Source organism: Neopsephotus bourkii, unplaced genomic scaffold (assembly GCF_033783945.1).
Source record: "Neopsephotus bourkii isolate Nb327-2 ecotype Australia unplaced genomic scaffold, CSIRO-AGI_Nbou_v1 NB_1572, whole genome shotgun sequence".
NCBI lineage: Eukaryota > Metazoa > Chordata > Aves > Psittaciformes > Psittacidae > Neopsephotus > Neopsephotus bourkii.
The window spans coordinates 1,211,516-1,226,318 of NW_026902048.1; the positions used below are offsets into that span (position 1 = coordinate 1,211,516).

Below are 14,803 nucleotides of genomic sequence, written 5' to 3' on the forward strand. Positions count from 1 at the left end.
ATACTGGGAACTTTACAGACTTGGTGCCACCTCACCTGTACCAAAGCTCACCCACCCCAGTATCTCACCTCCTGAGAATGGCAAAAACCAGATGTTTAGAAAACACAAAGAAAACTGGGTGACAACAACCAAAGAAAAAGCACAGCAACAGCTCTAGCTGCTGCTAGATGAAATGTTCTGTCCTCTGCTTCCCAGAGATGCACATGTCCATTCAGGAGTCTGTGGATAAGACCAAGATGTGTCACAAATGGCACCAATTCACCAGGTTACCAGGTCACTTTTTGAGCCTGCCATACTGTTCCCTTAATGGATGGTTGAAGGTATTTTCAAACTTTCCTTTGAAAGTTTCCCATGACTTATATCCACTGTAAATGTGCATATTATACACAGATGAGAATCACAGGGAGATACTCATGTGTTAGTTACTGAGCCAACCTGGTTTTCCGACACACAGTTTGGGCAGGGAAGAGTAGCAGAGGACTTTCACACTGCACACAAAGATGGGCAGAAGGCAAGAAGAGATCTCTCAGCTCATGATTTTGGGGGCAGCCACCCCAGCACTTGAAGAAAGAACCCCTGAAAGAGATACATTAACTTCTCAGAGCATACTAGCTCTCTCTGAACCAGTAACAAGGAGAGAAATGCTGCCGTTAGGTTGGGACTACTTAATGTTAGAACAAAACCAGAAAAATAAATCCTTGTTCTTAACTCATATTAATAACACTCCAAATGCTTGAGAATTTAATTCACATGAGTGATAAGTTAATCATATATTCAACCGTAAAAGCTACATTAAAGCTGTACCCAACCCTGAAGTCTGCTTTAGAGGGAAGAAAAAAAGCTGGTAGAGGAAGAAAGTCTGACAGAGTCTTTAGCAGTAATTTGTCAAATAGTTGTTCAAAGTTATTACTATCAGTTTTGCAAGCTGAACAATTAGCATGAGTGAAAGCATCAAGAAGTACGTTCAGTTTCAGATCTCCTGTCACAGGAGGATACAGGCTTGGGGGTTGTCTTCCAGAACAGTGACAGTAATGCTTTCCCCAAGCCTACACAGCTGTCAGTTTAGAGAAGAAAGTAGGCAGTTCACTACATAATTTCCATGAACAACCTCAATCAGGGAGCTGAAATAAAGCATTAGGAACATGAAGACATTCTGTGGTTTTGAAAAGACAAGACTACTATTTCATGTGACTGTGCCAAACCCAATAAGGCTATTTTCTATTTAGCTTTTCCTTTTGCAAAGAAGAGCTGACAGAGTAACATGGAAGATAGAAGCGATTACAGTAGGCTCACAGCTTACTGCACAGGTGTCTATGTTTGGGCTAACTCCAGTAGACTCATAAAACCTGCAGTTAAAACAACAATGCAACAAGATCCAAACTCATTGTAAGTGCAAAGGAGTCTTGCTTTGGAAAAGAACAGTATTCCCCTGTTCCTGCTTATTTTCAATCCTTGCAACATGTTAGAGGTCCTTTGTCTCTGCCTTTAGGTGGGTATATGATTGCCCACTTCCAGCATGAATTTTAACATCTGAAAATGCTGTTCCACTTTCACAACACAACAGACATAGCAGGGGGTATACTGAGGTTTAATACAGCCAGAGAAAAAAAAATAACCCAGTAAGAGGCAATTTGATTAAAATCTATTTCTTAGTAAAAGGTTTTGTAAACCAAAACTATTAGAAAGGTATCATTCTATCACAGGAAGTATATTACCAAACTAATTCAATGTAAGAATTCTCATTTGTCTAAAGCTCAGAGTCATGCATTTGAAACAAGAAAATCTGAGCTAGTACGTTAAGTCTCCGGCTGAGTCTCCAGCCAACAAGACAACTTAATATGAACCATTCCTCATCAGCTGAGCTGCTGAGCAGGAATCTCTGCTTAAAGCTTGCCCCCTCTTTTGCTTTAGCAAAAAAGCATTCAAAATCCCATTAAACATCTTGACTAATTTTTTGTTAAATAACCCAAAGCATGCCCAATATCATCTGAATTGAAGACAGAGTTCACTGAAGAGAGCAAAACCACAGAAGCGAGCAGCAGCACAACTGGACAGATGCTGGATTCCTGCCCTGGAAGCCTCTTCCTGCCAGATGTTTGGCAGCTGTTCCCAGCCAGCACTCAGCCCTTTATCCTGGATGGTGGCAGGGGCTGCCAGCAAGGCTCAGGCACCCTTTCACATGGTTAGCTCTGTGGCTAAACAATGCAGCTGGTGGTTTGGGGGTTTTGTTCTTAGTTAAAAGGCTTCCTCAGGACTTACTGTACCACTGAATTCCAAGTCTTCCACAAACTTGGCTGTTTCAGATTAAGAAATTCAAGAGCTAAACCTCCAGAACTAGAAATCCAAGTTCTTGGTCTCCCTTTCATATCTGCACGCCTATCACTGATTGCTCCCAGCCAGCACTACAAACAACCAGAACAAATGAACCATAGGGCAATTAACACTTCCTTATGGACAGAAAAAACAATTCAGTTATTGGATATTTAGAACACAAACCCAGAGGATAAACAGAAGTTATAAAATTCTCATCATGAACTGACAAATGGATTTACACCAGTCCTGCTTTTCCATTGTTTTGTCTCTGAACTAAGAGTCAAATGCAATGACAAAAACAAGGGATAGAGATGTGCAGTAGTAATGGTAACACTATCCTCACAACTCCCTTATGTGGTAGCAACACAGCCTCTGAGAGACATTACAATAATACAAAAGATGAAGTTACAGTATCGGATTACAAGGCTTATGGAAAAGCCAGGATTAGAATTGAAACAGCTCTGTGCAGGAGTGGAGCAAGGAGCCAGAAGCACAAAAAATTGCCAGAACATGGAGATGAAAACAAACAAAAAACCAAAATCCCCAAACATAACTGGGATTCAGTGGATGGAAGGTTTAGCTCCTTGCCTGTATTTTAAATGGATGCACCGTGTAACACAGCACTTGTTAGCATAGCCACTTAGTGGAATAGATTAGTAATTTTTACTCAATATATGTATAGGCTGTACCAATACACATAGAAATATTCACACAACTACATCCATCTACATCCAGATTGAATGTTAAAAAACATGCTTTCTGCAACTGTTCCATTTGCTACATTAAATCTGCTGACTCATCTTCCCACCACATTGGAGAAAAGGTTCTAGAAAAGCACAGGACAATGCCGAGTTGTACAAAACACCCCGAGAAAGAAGAGCTGGCAGGAAGTTCCAACAGTTTGCTTTAAAACCCTGTAAGTAGACTTTTAAGAAGATACTTGTTCATCCAAAGCATCACACACACACTGCTGGAATATCTCTGTCGTAGTTCTCAGGCTGTAAAATCATCTGCTTCTAATTTTTATCAGACAATCACAGAATGGTTTGGGTTGGAAGGCACCTTAAAGCTCATCCAGTCCCAACCCCTTGCCATGGGCAGGGACACCTTTCTCTAGAGCAGCTTGCTCCAAGCCCCTGTGTCCAACCTGGCCTTGAGCACTGCCAGGGATGGGGCAGCCACAGCTTCTCTGGGCAACCTCTCTTCTTGCTCCTTTAGCCCATGCCACCCCAGAACAGACACCACTTACTACTTCCTTCTGTTGGGGTGACTGAACCCTGATGAAAACCACATCCCCAGCTGTCAGTAAGCAGAAGTTGTGCTGGAATTCACTCTCCTCTCCAGAAAAGACTCAGGATGACAACAGCTTCTCAACAGATGTTTGCAGAGAGCCACCAAGCAGTGAATTAGTCTTTTCCTAGCTGTTCAATTCCTCTGGGCACTAACTGGCACAATGCTGTGCTCATTCCTTCCAATGTATAACCAAGATTTTGCTTAAGTAACATTGAACATAGAGCAGATCAGAAACCAGCCAATTCCTAATTAATAGCAACACATCCTAAGTCTTCACAAAAGAAAATAAAATAAAATGCATTGCTTCCTTTAAAATGCATAAATTTAAAAGACTTTGGAAGAAAAAACCTGCTCCCCAAAAATTCAGCAAGCTGGAAACTGATGCTGCTTCCTCAAAGAGACATTTGTGTGTTCTGGCAGTAGAATCTATACACTTCATAAAGCTCAGTCAATCCCCAGGGCAATGATGGGAGAACAAATGCAGCTGTAAAAAGGGTAACACAGGCAATGTGGGGGAAAAGCCTTCTTACTGGAACATTTCAAACTGAATCATTTAAAGCGAACATCTAGGTTCCACACATAAAACAAAATTCCTTCCCCATTTTTCCTGTATACATTAAAATATTTTCTCTGTATTCACTCAAATGATGGGCTGATGTATTTTATGTCTCTTGTAAATTCCCCACAGCTTTCATGTTGGGTGTTTTTAAGCTACTGCTAAAGCAAAGACCCAGTAGCACCGTTATACCAAATAAATAATGACACTATATATGTGGTTTACCTAGTCCCTTTCAGTCTCTTTTTAAGCCTTATTTGGTGCAGATAACCTGGAAGGTATTCTAGGTAACACGGTAATGTGTTCCTCTTGAGAGAGAGACCTGAGACCACTCGACTAAAAGATGTGCTGCTCAAACTGTAATAATTACTGAATTTCAGCATCTCAGTGGTACGTCTTGGACTCCGAGTGTACTGTCATTGGGTTCTTCCCAAAGCAGGTGGCTCTGCCCTGTTTTGTTCCTACCTATTCATTCCTAAGTAACCAATTCAGATAATCCATTTAAATTAAATACTGCAAGTTTTCAGCCAGATTATTTTCTTGATTTAGCTCATCATGTGGCTCCATCAATGCTGCTGTGAGTGTGAGGACAGAATCTGGGCTTCTTTGGTAGGTAAATTCTCAGTCAGATCAGCACACACATCTGACCCTCTGAAAGAGTGGATACAAGAAAAGCATCAGGGAGACATGGGCACAGCAACAAAAGGAGAGGACTTGAGAAAAAGCAGCATCTTCAGATGCTTACTTGTGAAATCACACCTTTGTAACTCTACCTGCAGCACCAGTGCTGTAAAGGACAGAAAAGGAGAAGTGGCTGTATCCATATGACAGCCTGCACTTCCCTCAGCTTTCATCTCACTGGAACACAAATACACTTGTTTTTTTACACCCTGTTTTTATTTAAATCTCCAAAACTGATTTAGGCTTTTTGCAATACATATGCCTGCGTTGCTGTCATTACACATAAATACAAGCATAAGAACATCACAAGATGTGGTATTTACTGTTATCTTGGTATTAAGTATCTTAAAATCTCTCCTACATCCGTAAATGTCAAGTAAAAGCTGCCTATCAAGAAAAAACAGCACAGGTCACTTTGCCACTTGTGTTAAATTCTGTACTACTTGTATACACTTAATTGTAAATCTTTTCAGCACAAACATCCAGAAACAATGTAAGTACTAAGTAAGAAGTTATTTTCCACCACTATAACAGATCACATGTTCTATTAGCTTCTAAGAATTATTAAAATGCTATTTGTAATCCAATGAAAGACTATGCCAGACCCATGCACATTTAAAGAGAATGCTCTGAATATGTTTTAATCCAAAACTGGAAAATTTTGTTTTGGAATTTCTTAAGACTATTTACAAGCTTGCAGTAATTCCACATTCGTATTCAATGCAGCTGCAATCTGGCCAGGTCAGTCATAAAATTCCAAGACCTAATCTTCCAGAACACTACACAAGGGTGCAGAGCTCCCCTGAAGTCAAACAAATTCCACAGAGGGGCTTGGCCCTCCTCAGAGACTTTGTGGTTTTAAAAACAATGGAAAAACCCCTCCAGAACAGATTCAGAAGTGACCCAGCATGCATTAAAGCAAGAAGCTCTGAAAATCTTCCTTCCATTTCTCCTAAACTCACATCCTAGAAAACTGACCAAAAGAAATTATTCCACAAAGAACAAATCCTCTTGGAAGGTCTGCTGGGAAACAGCCCACTGGTTATGCTGTTCACCCCCACTCCATTTTACAGTACAAACTTAAAAACAAGGAAAAAAAAACCCCAAAACACAACCCACACTACAGATGATGGGAGATAATCTGCCTTTTTACTCCTACAAACCCCAAAGTGAAGCTTCCTTGAGAAAGATACTGAAAACATTAAAATTGCAAGATGCAGAGTAAAGAAGCAACTATTTATTTTCCAAACTGTAATATAAGGTGGAGTTCAAACCATTTTTGCATAATTTCCAAGTCCTTCTTTGACTATCAAGTACAGGCAGTTGTACTTTGAGGTCATCCAGCTCTTCACAGGCTTCTTTAAATGCAATTTAAACAGAATAAAAACCAGTCCAAGCAGAAACAATATGAGAAAGTTGGCAAATTACAACTGCAGCTCTTAACCTGTGACTGGAACTTGCCAGTCACCCATTTCTACAATACTCCTCTCTGGTCTGAACGGTTCTAAGGCACACAAGTGCTGTAATCAAAATAAAGAAAGAAAAAAGCCAGAACTGCTCAGGACTGGGCTAAGCACCACCAGTGGCATCAGCATCATGCCTGATGACCTGTTTCCATTCACCATCATCTCTGGACTTCCTATCATACCATGCCCTTAAGAAAACAATATGCTTCCTAAGAAGATCATGGCCATGAGTCTTTACCACCTCGAATTCCTCTCCAAGACCCGTCTGTTTACAGCGTATTAAAGGAAGATGCAAATTCCATTGTCTACTTTTGTGTTTACATTTCCATCTAATTTAACACAAGCCAGAATTCATCTGTCATGCTGTCCTTAGTCCTCCCGACCAAGAATATAATCCTACCTTGCTCATTTTACATTGTATTACAGCTATATCACATCTGAGATGTGCTTGTCCCTGTCTTCCCAGTACAGAGATTGCACGTTAAGCTTGATTTGGGAGATACCAGTTGTTGCTAAAACACATACACAGTTTGTGTATTTTGGAATTCTTTAAACAGATGACTGTAAGACATTTGAGCCCCAACCACCTCTGCAATGTCAACACTTAGACAACACACAGTCAGTGGCACTTAATTTAAAAAACACTGTTTCCATTTTTGTATTTAATCTAGGTCCCAAGTTCTTCTGGAAGGTTCAAGTTCCAATACCAGAGACAGGGAAGTTGCCTTTACTCAGTGAAAGTAGAGTAAGCCTTTAGAGAAGTTAGTTTGTAGACAAACCCAAACATAACTGATGTACAGAAAAAAGCAATCAGAAAGTCTCTTCTGTAATCAGAAGTCTGAAGCAGTGACAACCATTAACGCATATTGGTAACTGCAGCAGTAATTCTTCCACGAGAGACAACTAAACTAATTATAATGCTCATCGGATTGTTGTGCTCTGGGACAAAATGTATTGACTATTTATTTCATTTTTTCTAGTAAGCACTTTTAAAACAGGCTCTGAATACAGGCTTCATTATATGCCAAGACATTCTGTTTCATTAAACATAATGTAGGATCTCAAGGCGCAGGTTTAATCAATTTTCCTGTACATATACTTTTGGACATGGGCATTTTAACTAATAAATTTTAATGCACTTCCCTGAGACCAGTTCACTTCAAAGCTCACTATGTAATTTCGCCTATACATAATAGGTTTTGAGGAATGCAAGCACTGATTTTTCCTTGAAATATATTATGGGGCTGTAACATAGAAATCTGTAACTATAGGTGTATTTTGTGTCATCTCAAAAATCTTTATATAACAATTGTATATAACAATTTGTTTTTAATTTAAAATATCAAGCACTGTGATCTCATTTAATATCTATGTAACTGCTATGTACAGCAAGCTATAAAACTAGTTACCCTTTATCTTCACCAGCATTTTATATCAAAGTAACTTCCTCATAAATATGATCCTTCCCTCTGCTTTTCTGTAAAGATGCAATTAGAAAATTACATGAAGCAACCTTCTTTTCATGTGAACAAACCCCTTACTGTAACAAACAAAGTGGCATTATTTTGAAACCCACCCTCCTTTGCAGAGCTTCTACTTCATGTTCTAGGTCTAGTTTGGATTTAGAGAGTAATGACTGTAAGACATTCAAAGGGATAGGGAGTCAGAAGTCTGAAAGTAACAGAAAGGGAAAATTTTGTTCTTGTTTCAGGTCCTAAGACAGTACCTACCCCAGCATGGTCAGCCAGAAGAGAAGTACTGCTTTAACATTTTCTTCCAGGTCTGTTTGTTTTTCACCCTGTTTTCTCTGCAAAATCGTTGCATAAGTGTAACTGTGCAGCTCCAAAAGTACCAGAATATAACTAAACCTGCAACTGGCCAGTGTCATCTTGGTTTCATTCTGATGATCTGAAGCAACACAAAGCTCAAGAACAGCAACACAGGTTCCACTCTCCCTGCACAACCACTTCTCAGCAGGAAGTGTCAAAAGCAGAAGTGAAGCTTAGGAAAAATCTTGTAGTAGGTTGTGTCTATTGTCCAGCGGGGTAGCTGGGAATTTGGAAGGCCCTAGAGAGAACCACAGCATCCTGCACAAGTAATTAAAGTAATCACTACAAATAAAAACTCCTGTCAGAGAAAAACATTTTGAAATTGTCATTAAAACAGACAGGATAAATATATTTAAATTGCAAGTACCCTAACTCTCCTTAACACTACCTGGACAGGGGAAAGGAAAAAATCAGAAAGGTAAAAAAACAAAAGGAAAAAAAAAAAAAGGAAGTAATGCAAGTAAGAACCAGACCTCATCTGCATACTTCAAGCCCTACACCTCATGCTATAAGCTTTTACTTACTCTAGTCAATGAGTTCCCATCACCAAATAAGGATGAAGACAGAGGACAAGATAAAACGGAAACCAGGACATCCTGACTCATCCAGCCCCTTCTTTCATTTCCTTTCTTTCCCCTTCCTTTCTGCCAGGAAGTCCAAGTATCACATGTAGTCATTCCTAGAAGTATTAAGCTTCAATATTTTAAAACCAGCAGGACATTCTGGGAGTCAAATACCCATCATAATATGTTGCAGAACCTTCCATCTCTGACATTTTCTAGATTCCAACATCCAATTACTGATGGCCAATAAATATCTGTTTGATTTTGTGCCAGCATTGCCTATAGGCCTAAATAACTTCCTTCCTTCTGGATATTTAGGTCCTCCATGCATTTACAGACAGCAATCATATCCCCTCACTCTGAATCTTCATTTCACTTTAGCTGAATAATTTGAGCTCTTTTCATTCTCTATCAAGAGGTCCTCTTCTCTGAAAAAGAACAGGGAAGCATCTGAGATTATTTGCAAAGTGACAGATTTGTATATGGTGAAAGCAAATAAGTAACTGGAGACTCACATGGCCAAAATTCCATTATACCAGGAGCAGAGCTTCAGAAAGTGTTAATATGGTAGCTCACAGATGCACAGCATACTTGAAATGCCTGACAATGCATACAGGCCGACAAACACCTCTGCTGCTGATCTCAAGCAGTAACCAAAGGTGGGGGGGAAGCACAGAACAGGAGAGGAAAAAAACCAACCAATCTTACAAATGAAGGAAAAACACAAAAGTTTTTTTAATTTCATTCCAAAAACATTTCCAAATTCTGATGCAACTATACTTTGCTGTTTGAAAACTTTCACAATGAGGATTTAGTATAAGCAGGATGAGGGGATATTTCCATGATTAATTAATTCTGGCTGTTTATAGGACAACAGGTTGCTGGATTTACTTTCACTAAGCTACTGCTTTTAAAAATACTTGACAGATCTCTAAGCCTGGCAAAACCTGGTTGTAAGGTCTTCTATATATATGGGGGATGGAACTGGATAATCTTAAGGTCCTTTCCAACCCTAACTATTTTATGATTCTATATATGACAAAGAGCAGAAGTCACATACCAAATAAATCAACATACAAACCAGAAAACTTAAGCAAGATAGCTCCCCAGTGTAAACAAGATTCAACACTCCCATGAGTCTCCAAAGGTTTCCAACAAGCAGATGAGTACCAGACATGCAAAAGTAATTCAAAATTAATGACATTTCTTGAATGAGGTGGTACAATATTTAATATATTACATGTTTGGTGATTAACTTTAGGTACTAAAACCAGCAAGTGATAGGTATCAGATTTATTCCATAAAACAAGGCTAACAAGCAATAGGGATCCCCAAGGAATAAGTCAATGTATCACCAACTAACTTGAAGAAAATTAACTGAAAAGTGCAATACAGGCAAATACAGAAACAGTATTTGCCCCCTACCAATCCAGAACAAAAACTGCATAATATTCAGATCACAATGCTTAGATACAATCAGTAACTCCTGCCAAAGAACAGTTTTCAAACAGCTTATCTCTCAGTTAATCATCAAAAGAGTTTGCTAGAAGTGTCACAGCTGGAGCTGCTAGATGCTGATTTCTTTTTAAGATGCTAGGGTGGTTAAATGAGATCTGAGCCTGTCTGAAAACGTGGCAACAATGATCCATGCAGAGCACTTTAAAGCCCAAGACTCGCGTGTCTCCCTGCAATTTTCTGACGTACTCTCTGTCAGGGTGGCACACAAGCATATCGGAGCTCAATTCACATATCCAAGAGAAGACTGAACTGACCATACAGGGCCAGGAATCCGTTCTTCCAAGACACAGCTTTATTTCAGGGCTCAGTTAAGAGCTCGCCAATGACCTTAATCTAAATATTAAGTGGTGAACACAGACCTGTTAACCTCAAAGAGAAATCTTTTATAACACTTCATTACTTCAGGGTGCTGGCGCTACATCTGCGTAACTGAAGTCACGATGCTCACCCACATCCACAAGCTCAACACAGGCTTCGTAACAACACGTAACTACCCAGTGTTCAGTCTTTTTTTTCTTCCATAAGCATACCCACAATCAACTTTCCACACACGTACACGGTGTAATGTTTGTATCACACGCAGGAAAGCTCAGAAGCATCTTCTCCAAACACACTCATTGAGGTACCTGCCATAACATTGGCAATTACTGAAAAACAGATTTACTGAAACTAGCAGCAGCTTGGTTTGAAGCCAAGGACGAGAGGAAGAAAACAAACAAGCAAAAAAAAAGAACCCTAAACAAAAGTAGAATACCTTTTCTACAGACCTGTGCTTTGCAACAGAACTTCTCCCACATACGCATTTATGGAACATTCTATTGGAAACGTATAATTTGGCACTTAGTAGGTAATTATATAACCTGAGAAAACAGCAGATACCATTACGGACTACGAAAAGAGAGTTAAACAAGTTTTCCTCTATTTTTTCTCCAGGTTATTTATCTTGCCCAGCTAACAGAAATCTGTCTGTTGCCGAAGACACCACTCACCGATCACGGTGAGGAGACCCCCAGTAGCTACCACGGGAGGGACCATGCACCCCCGGCATCGATAGTTCTGACTCTCCTAGCAGCCAAGGCCGTGCCGACTCGAAGCACAGAGGCTGAAAGAAAAGCCGAACTAACCGGGCCCGGTGCCGCTCCAGCGGAGTCCACCGCCCCACTAAGGGCAATGGGATGGGAGCCGCCGGCCCGGCCGCGCCCGTCACCTCAGCCCCAACCCCCCCCGGAGCCCCGGCTACCCTCTTTCACTCACTCTGCAGAGCTGGTCCCGTTGACGGCAGATCCATCCGGAGCGGGGTTGAGCTGAATCGGCCCAGGCTTCTTCTTCGGCATTTTCGCCCCCAGACGGCGCGGAGGGTAACGGACGGAGCAGTCCTGGCCCCACTTCGGCCAGGTCCGAGGGACTTCCTGCGGTGGAGCGAAGTTGAGGAGTCCCCTCGCCGCCGGTGCCACGGCGGGCGGGCAACCTCCTCAGCAGGCAGGTGCCTGTGGTGGCGGTGCCGCCGTGTGCCGCCGTCAGCCGCCGACAATCCGCCCGCCCAACGCCGGCCTCCCCCCACGGAGCCGAGCAGCACCGAGCTCCCTCCGACAACTCCCGACGGGAGCGGTGCCCGGGCTCAAGATGCGCTCTTCTGCCGCACTGCGCCTGCGCACACCAGTCGGCCCTCCCGGCGCGCAGCCGTGGGGAGCAGACGCATGCGCCTTGAGGAAGAAGAAGCCGCGCTGAAGTCGTGCCCACACTGTGCGGTGCCCGTAACGGTGGGGATCGGTACCGGCTCCCTCCGGTGCATGGCTTCATCTTAAAGTTGTTTGGGTGTGACGCCGGGGGGTTGTGGAGCGTTTGTTGATGTCCCCCGTGTGCCACCATCAACGCAGCCCGGTGTGGGAGGTGCTGTGGTTATAATTAAAACATCAGCCTCAGCCGGGCGACTGACGGCTGCTAAATCCTTCCCGAAGTAAATGCCTGATTTAAAAACGGAAACTTGACGATTACAGTCATAGAATAAACAGTAAAAATGAGTCTGAAAATTAAATCAGCTGCTGGTGATAAAACACTATTGGGAAGGGCCAGTTTGTGTCACATCAACACATCAGTGTGATGACATTTTTCTGAGTACCTTTCTGAGAAGTATTGACTTCAATCACTACGGTTTGGGGAGCTTTCTAGGTTTTTGTAATTGTTGTAGTGAACCTGAAAACATAACCAAGAAGATTTCATTTTCCAGGAGCTCTCTCTCGTGTTGTGGAGTACAAAAGGAGGAATGTATGAGTGAGGAAGTATGATTTACAAAATAAAGAATCAGCACTGTCTCTGGGGATTGTTCTTGATGCTTCTTTAGCAGCTTTAAGGTTGGACGTAGAAGACCTGAACAATTCGAGAATGAAGCTGTGAGCCCACACCACAGGAAGAACAGCACCTTGTTTAAACAGGTTAATTCTGGGGAGAAAACCACCAACATAAACATGAGGTTAAGCTTTCAGATAACAAAAGCCACCTCTTGCTGCTGATAAAAGCTCCCGTGTTGAGGCTTAAACACCAACTTGCTCCCACCCAGCTATAAAGTACTCATTTTTCAGACAGAAAATCTGCTGCAGAGTGCATTAATTAAATGACAGAGAGGAGATGGAGATGAGATCTGAGGAAGAAGTTCTTCCCTGTGAGGGTGCTGAGGCCCTGGCACAGGGTGCCCAGAGAAGCTGTGGCTGCCCCATCCCTGGCAGTGCTCAAGGCCAGGTTGAACGGGGCTTTGAGCAACCTGTTCGGAAGTACATGAGCTTTAAGGTCCCTTCCAACACAAACCAGTCTGGGATTCTATGATTAATAACTACTTTGATTTAAAATATTACATTACTTTTGCAAACCACAGGAGAACCCCACCATGGAATTCAGAGTGGGTTTTTATATGAAGTATTTACAATATATGTGTTATTATCACCATGCTTCCAGGTAACAACTTCTATCTAATCTAAATCTACCCTTTTTAATTTAATTAATGATTTTATAGCAACTGAAATTATAAAAAAGTCCCCTTTATGTTCCATGAAAACGCTGTATCGTTCCTAACATTTACCTAGTTATAAAGTGGAAAAGATTCAATTACTATTTTCCCAGTTTTCCTGTCAAAGACAGGCTCCCTCCTTCCAACCCCAGGATTAAGAGAGAGCTCCCTCCTCTGGAGCACTTCATGCTTGCACTGCAAACTCAGTACTGGGGAATCTTGGACAATTGCTGAATTCACCCATCGCTTTTAGAGTCCCTTTTTCCTGCAGCACGAAATCAAAGATAGTTTGAATTGGCTGAATATAGAAATAAGGTCACGGCAGGGGGTAGGAACTGGATGGTCTTTAAGGTCCCTTCCAAACCAAAGCAGTCTGTGATTCTATGATTAATGACTACTTTGATTTAAAATACTACTTGACTTCTGGAACCCACCAAAAAAATTAAAATACATGTTTTGGGAATTTGGATATTCTCTGTGGAAGGAGCTGCGTTTTGCTTTACAAATGGGTGTTTCTGAGGGTGGATTACAGAGAAAAAGGTGAAGGTAAAAAATATAAGGTAGTGTAATACCTGTGAAAGACTTGTGAGCAGGGAGACTTTCTGACTTACTGATTCCACCAATGCTTGGAAAAATACACCTAATGTCTCTGTAAATAGAAATGCAGCAAAGAAGCTTGTCATCATTACCTCTTTTTTCCCTCATGGAAGCTTGAATCTTGTCTAGTTTCTTGCATGAAAAGAAAACATGCAAGAAACAGGATACATATACAAGAAACACAGTTACAATCTAATTATTGTATAGATTAATGCATCACTTAATCAACCCAACTTTTAAAACTCGATTGCCACATAAAGCTGCTTATTTGCTGCCAAAACATACGCTTTGGTTGTGAGATTTAATGTTTCGTAATCTATTTAGTGGTTAGCAAAGCAATTGAAGTAAATAATTAGTCCCATAAGCAATGGAATTTAAGGAGCCTGATTCGAATTTGATTGGAATTGGCCAACAGGATCAAAAATTATTAGAAGAGGGCTGACAGACTGGCTTTCAAACAGCTTTTCAAAGATCACAACCTGTCTTGAACACTCTGTTTTCCTCAAGAAGCCAGGACTGAAAAGAACACTGTCGATAAGAACACAGTCGTAAAAGTTTAGTAATATACTAAAAGCTTAGAAATTAACGTTGAAGATGACTGTAGAATATAAAACTTAGATTAAGTTATCAAGGTATAAATCACAAATAGCTGAAGTTTTTTCAAGCCATGAGATGTGATCTCCCCCTAACACAGTGACCATGGTACCGGATTTGCAGAGGGTTCATTGCAAGAACAGATCTGCCAGCACAATATTTAGAGAGTTTTTGCAGACAAGTGCTGCTCCCATTGGAGTAAAACCCTTCAAATGTAGAAGTAGCCAATTATTCACTTAACAGATTTTCTTTGCTATGTATTTAACAAAAGACAGGAAACAAGACTGAAATACAAAATAAGGTGCTCATTTTCTGCAGTTTTTCTAATGAAGTGACACTATTCAACAGAGAAACAAGTATTAATATTTCCATTTCATCGAACCTGGAAGCCA

At 41.1% G+C, this 14,803-nt stretch overlaps 1 protein-coding gene across 1 annotated transcript in view; it reads right to left on the reverse strand.

The window, feature by feature from the left end:
- The window catches only part of MAP2K1 (mitogen-activated protein kinase kinase 1), a 33,247-nt gene extending 21,513 nt beyond the window's left edge, over positions 1-11,734 (reverse strand). Inside the window, exon 1 of the mRNA XM_061371164.1 lies at positions 11,474-11,734. Within this exon, the coding sequence (XP_061227148.1) occupies positions 11,474-11,553 (80 nt within the window). The 5' untranslated portion in view covers positions 11,554-11,734. The remainder of the gene's footprint in view (positions 1-11,473) is intronic.
- Between the last annotated feature and the right edge of the window lie 3,069 nt (positions 11,735-14,803).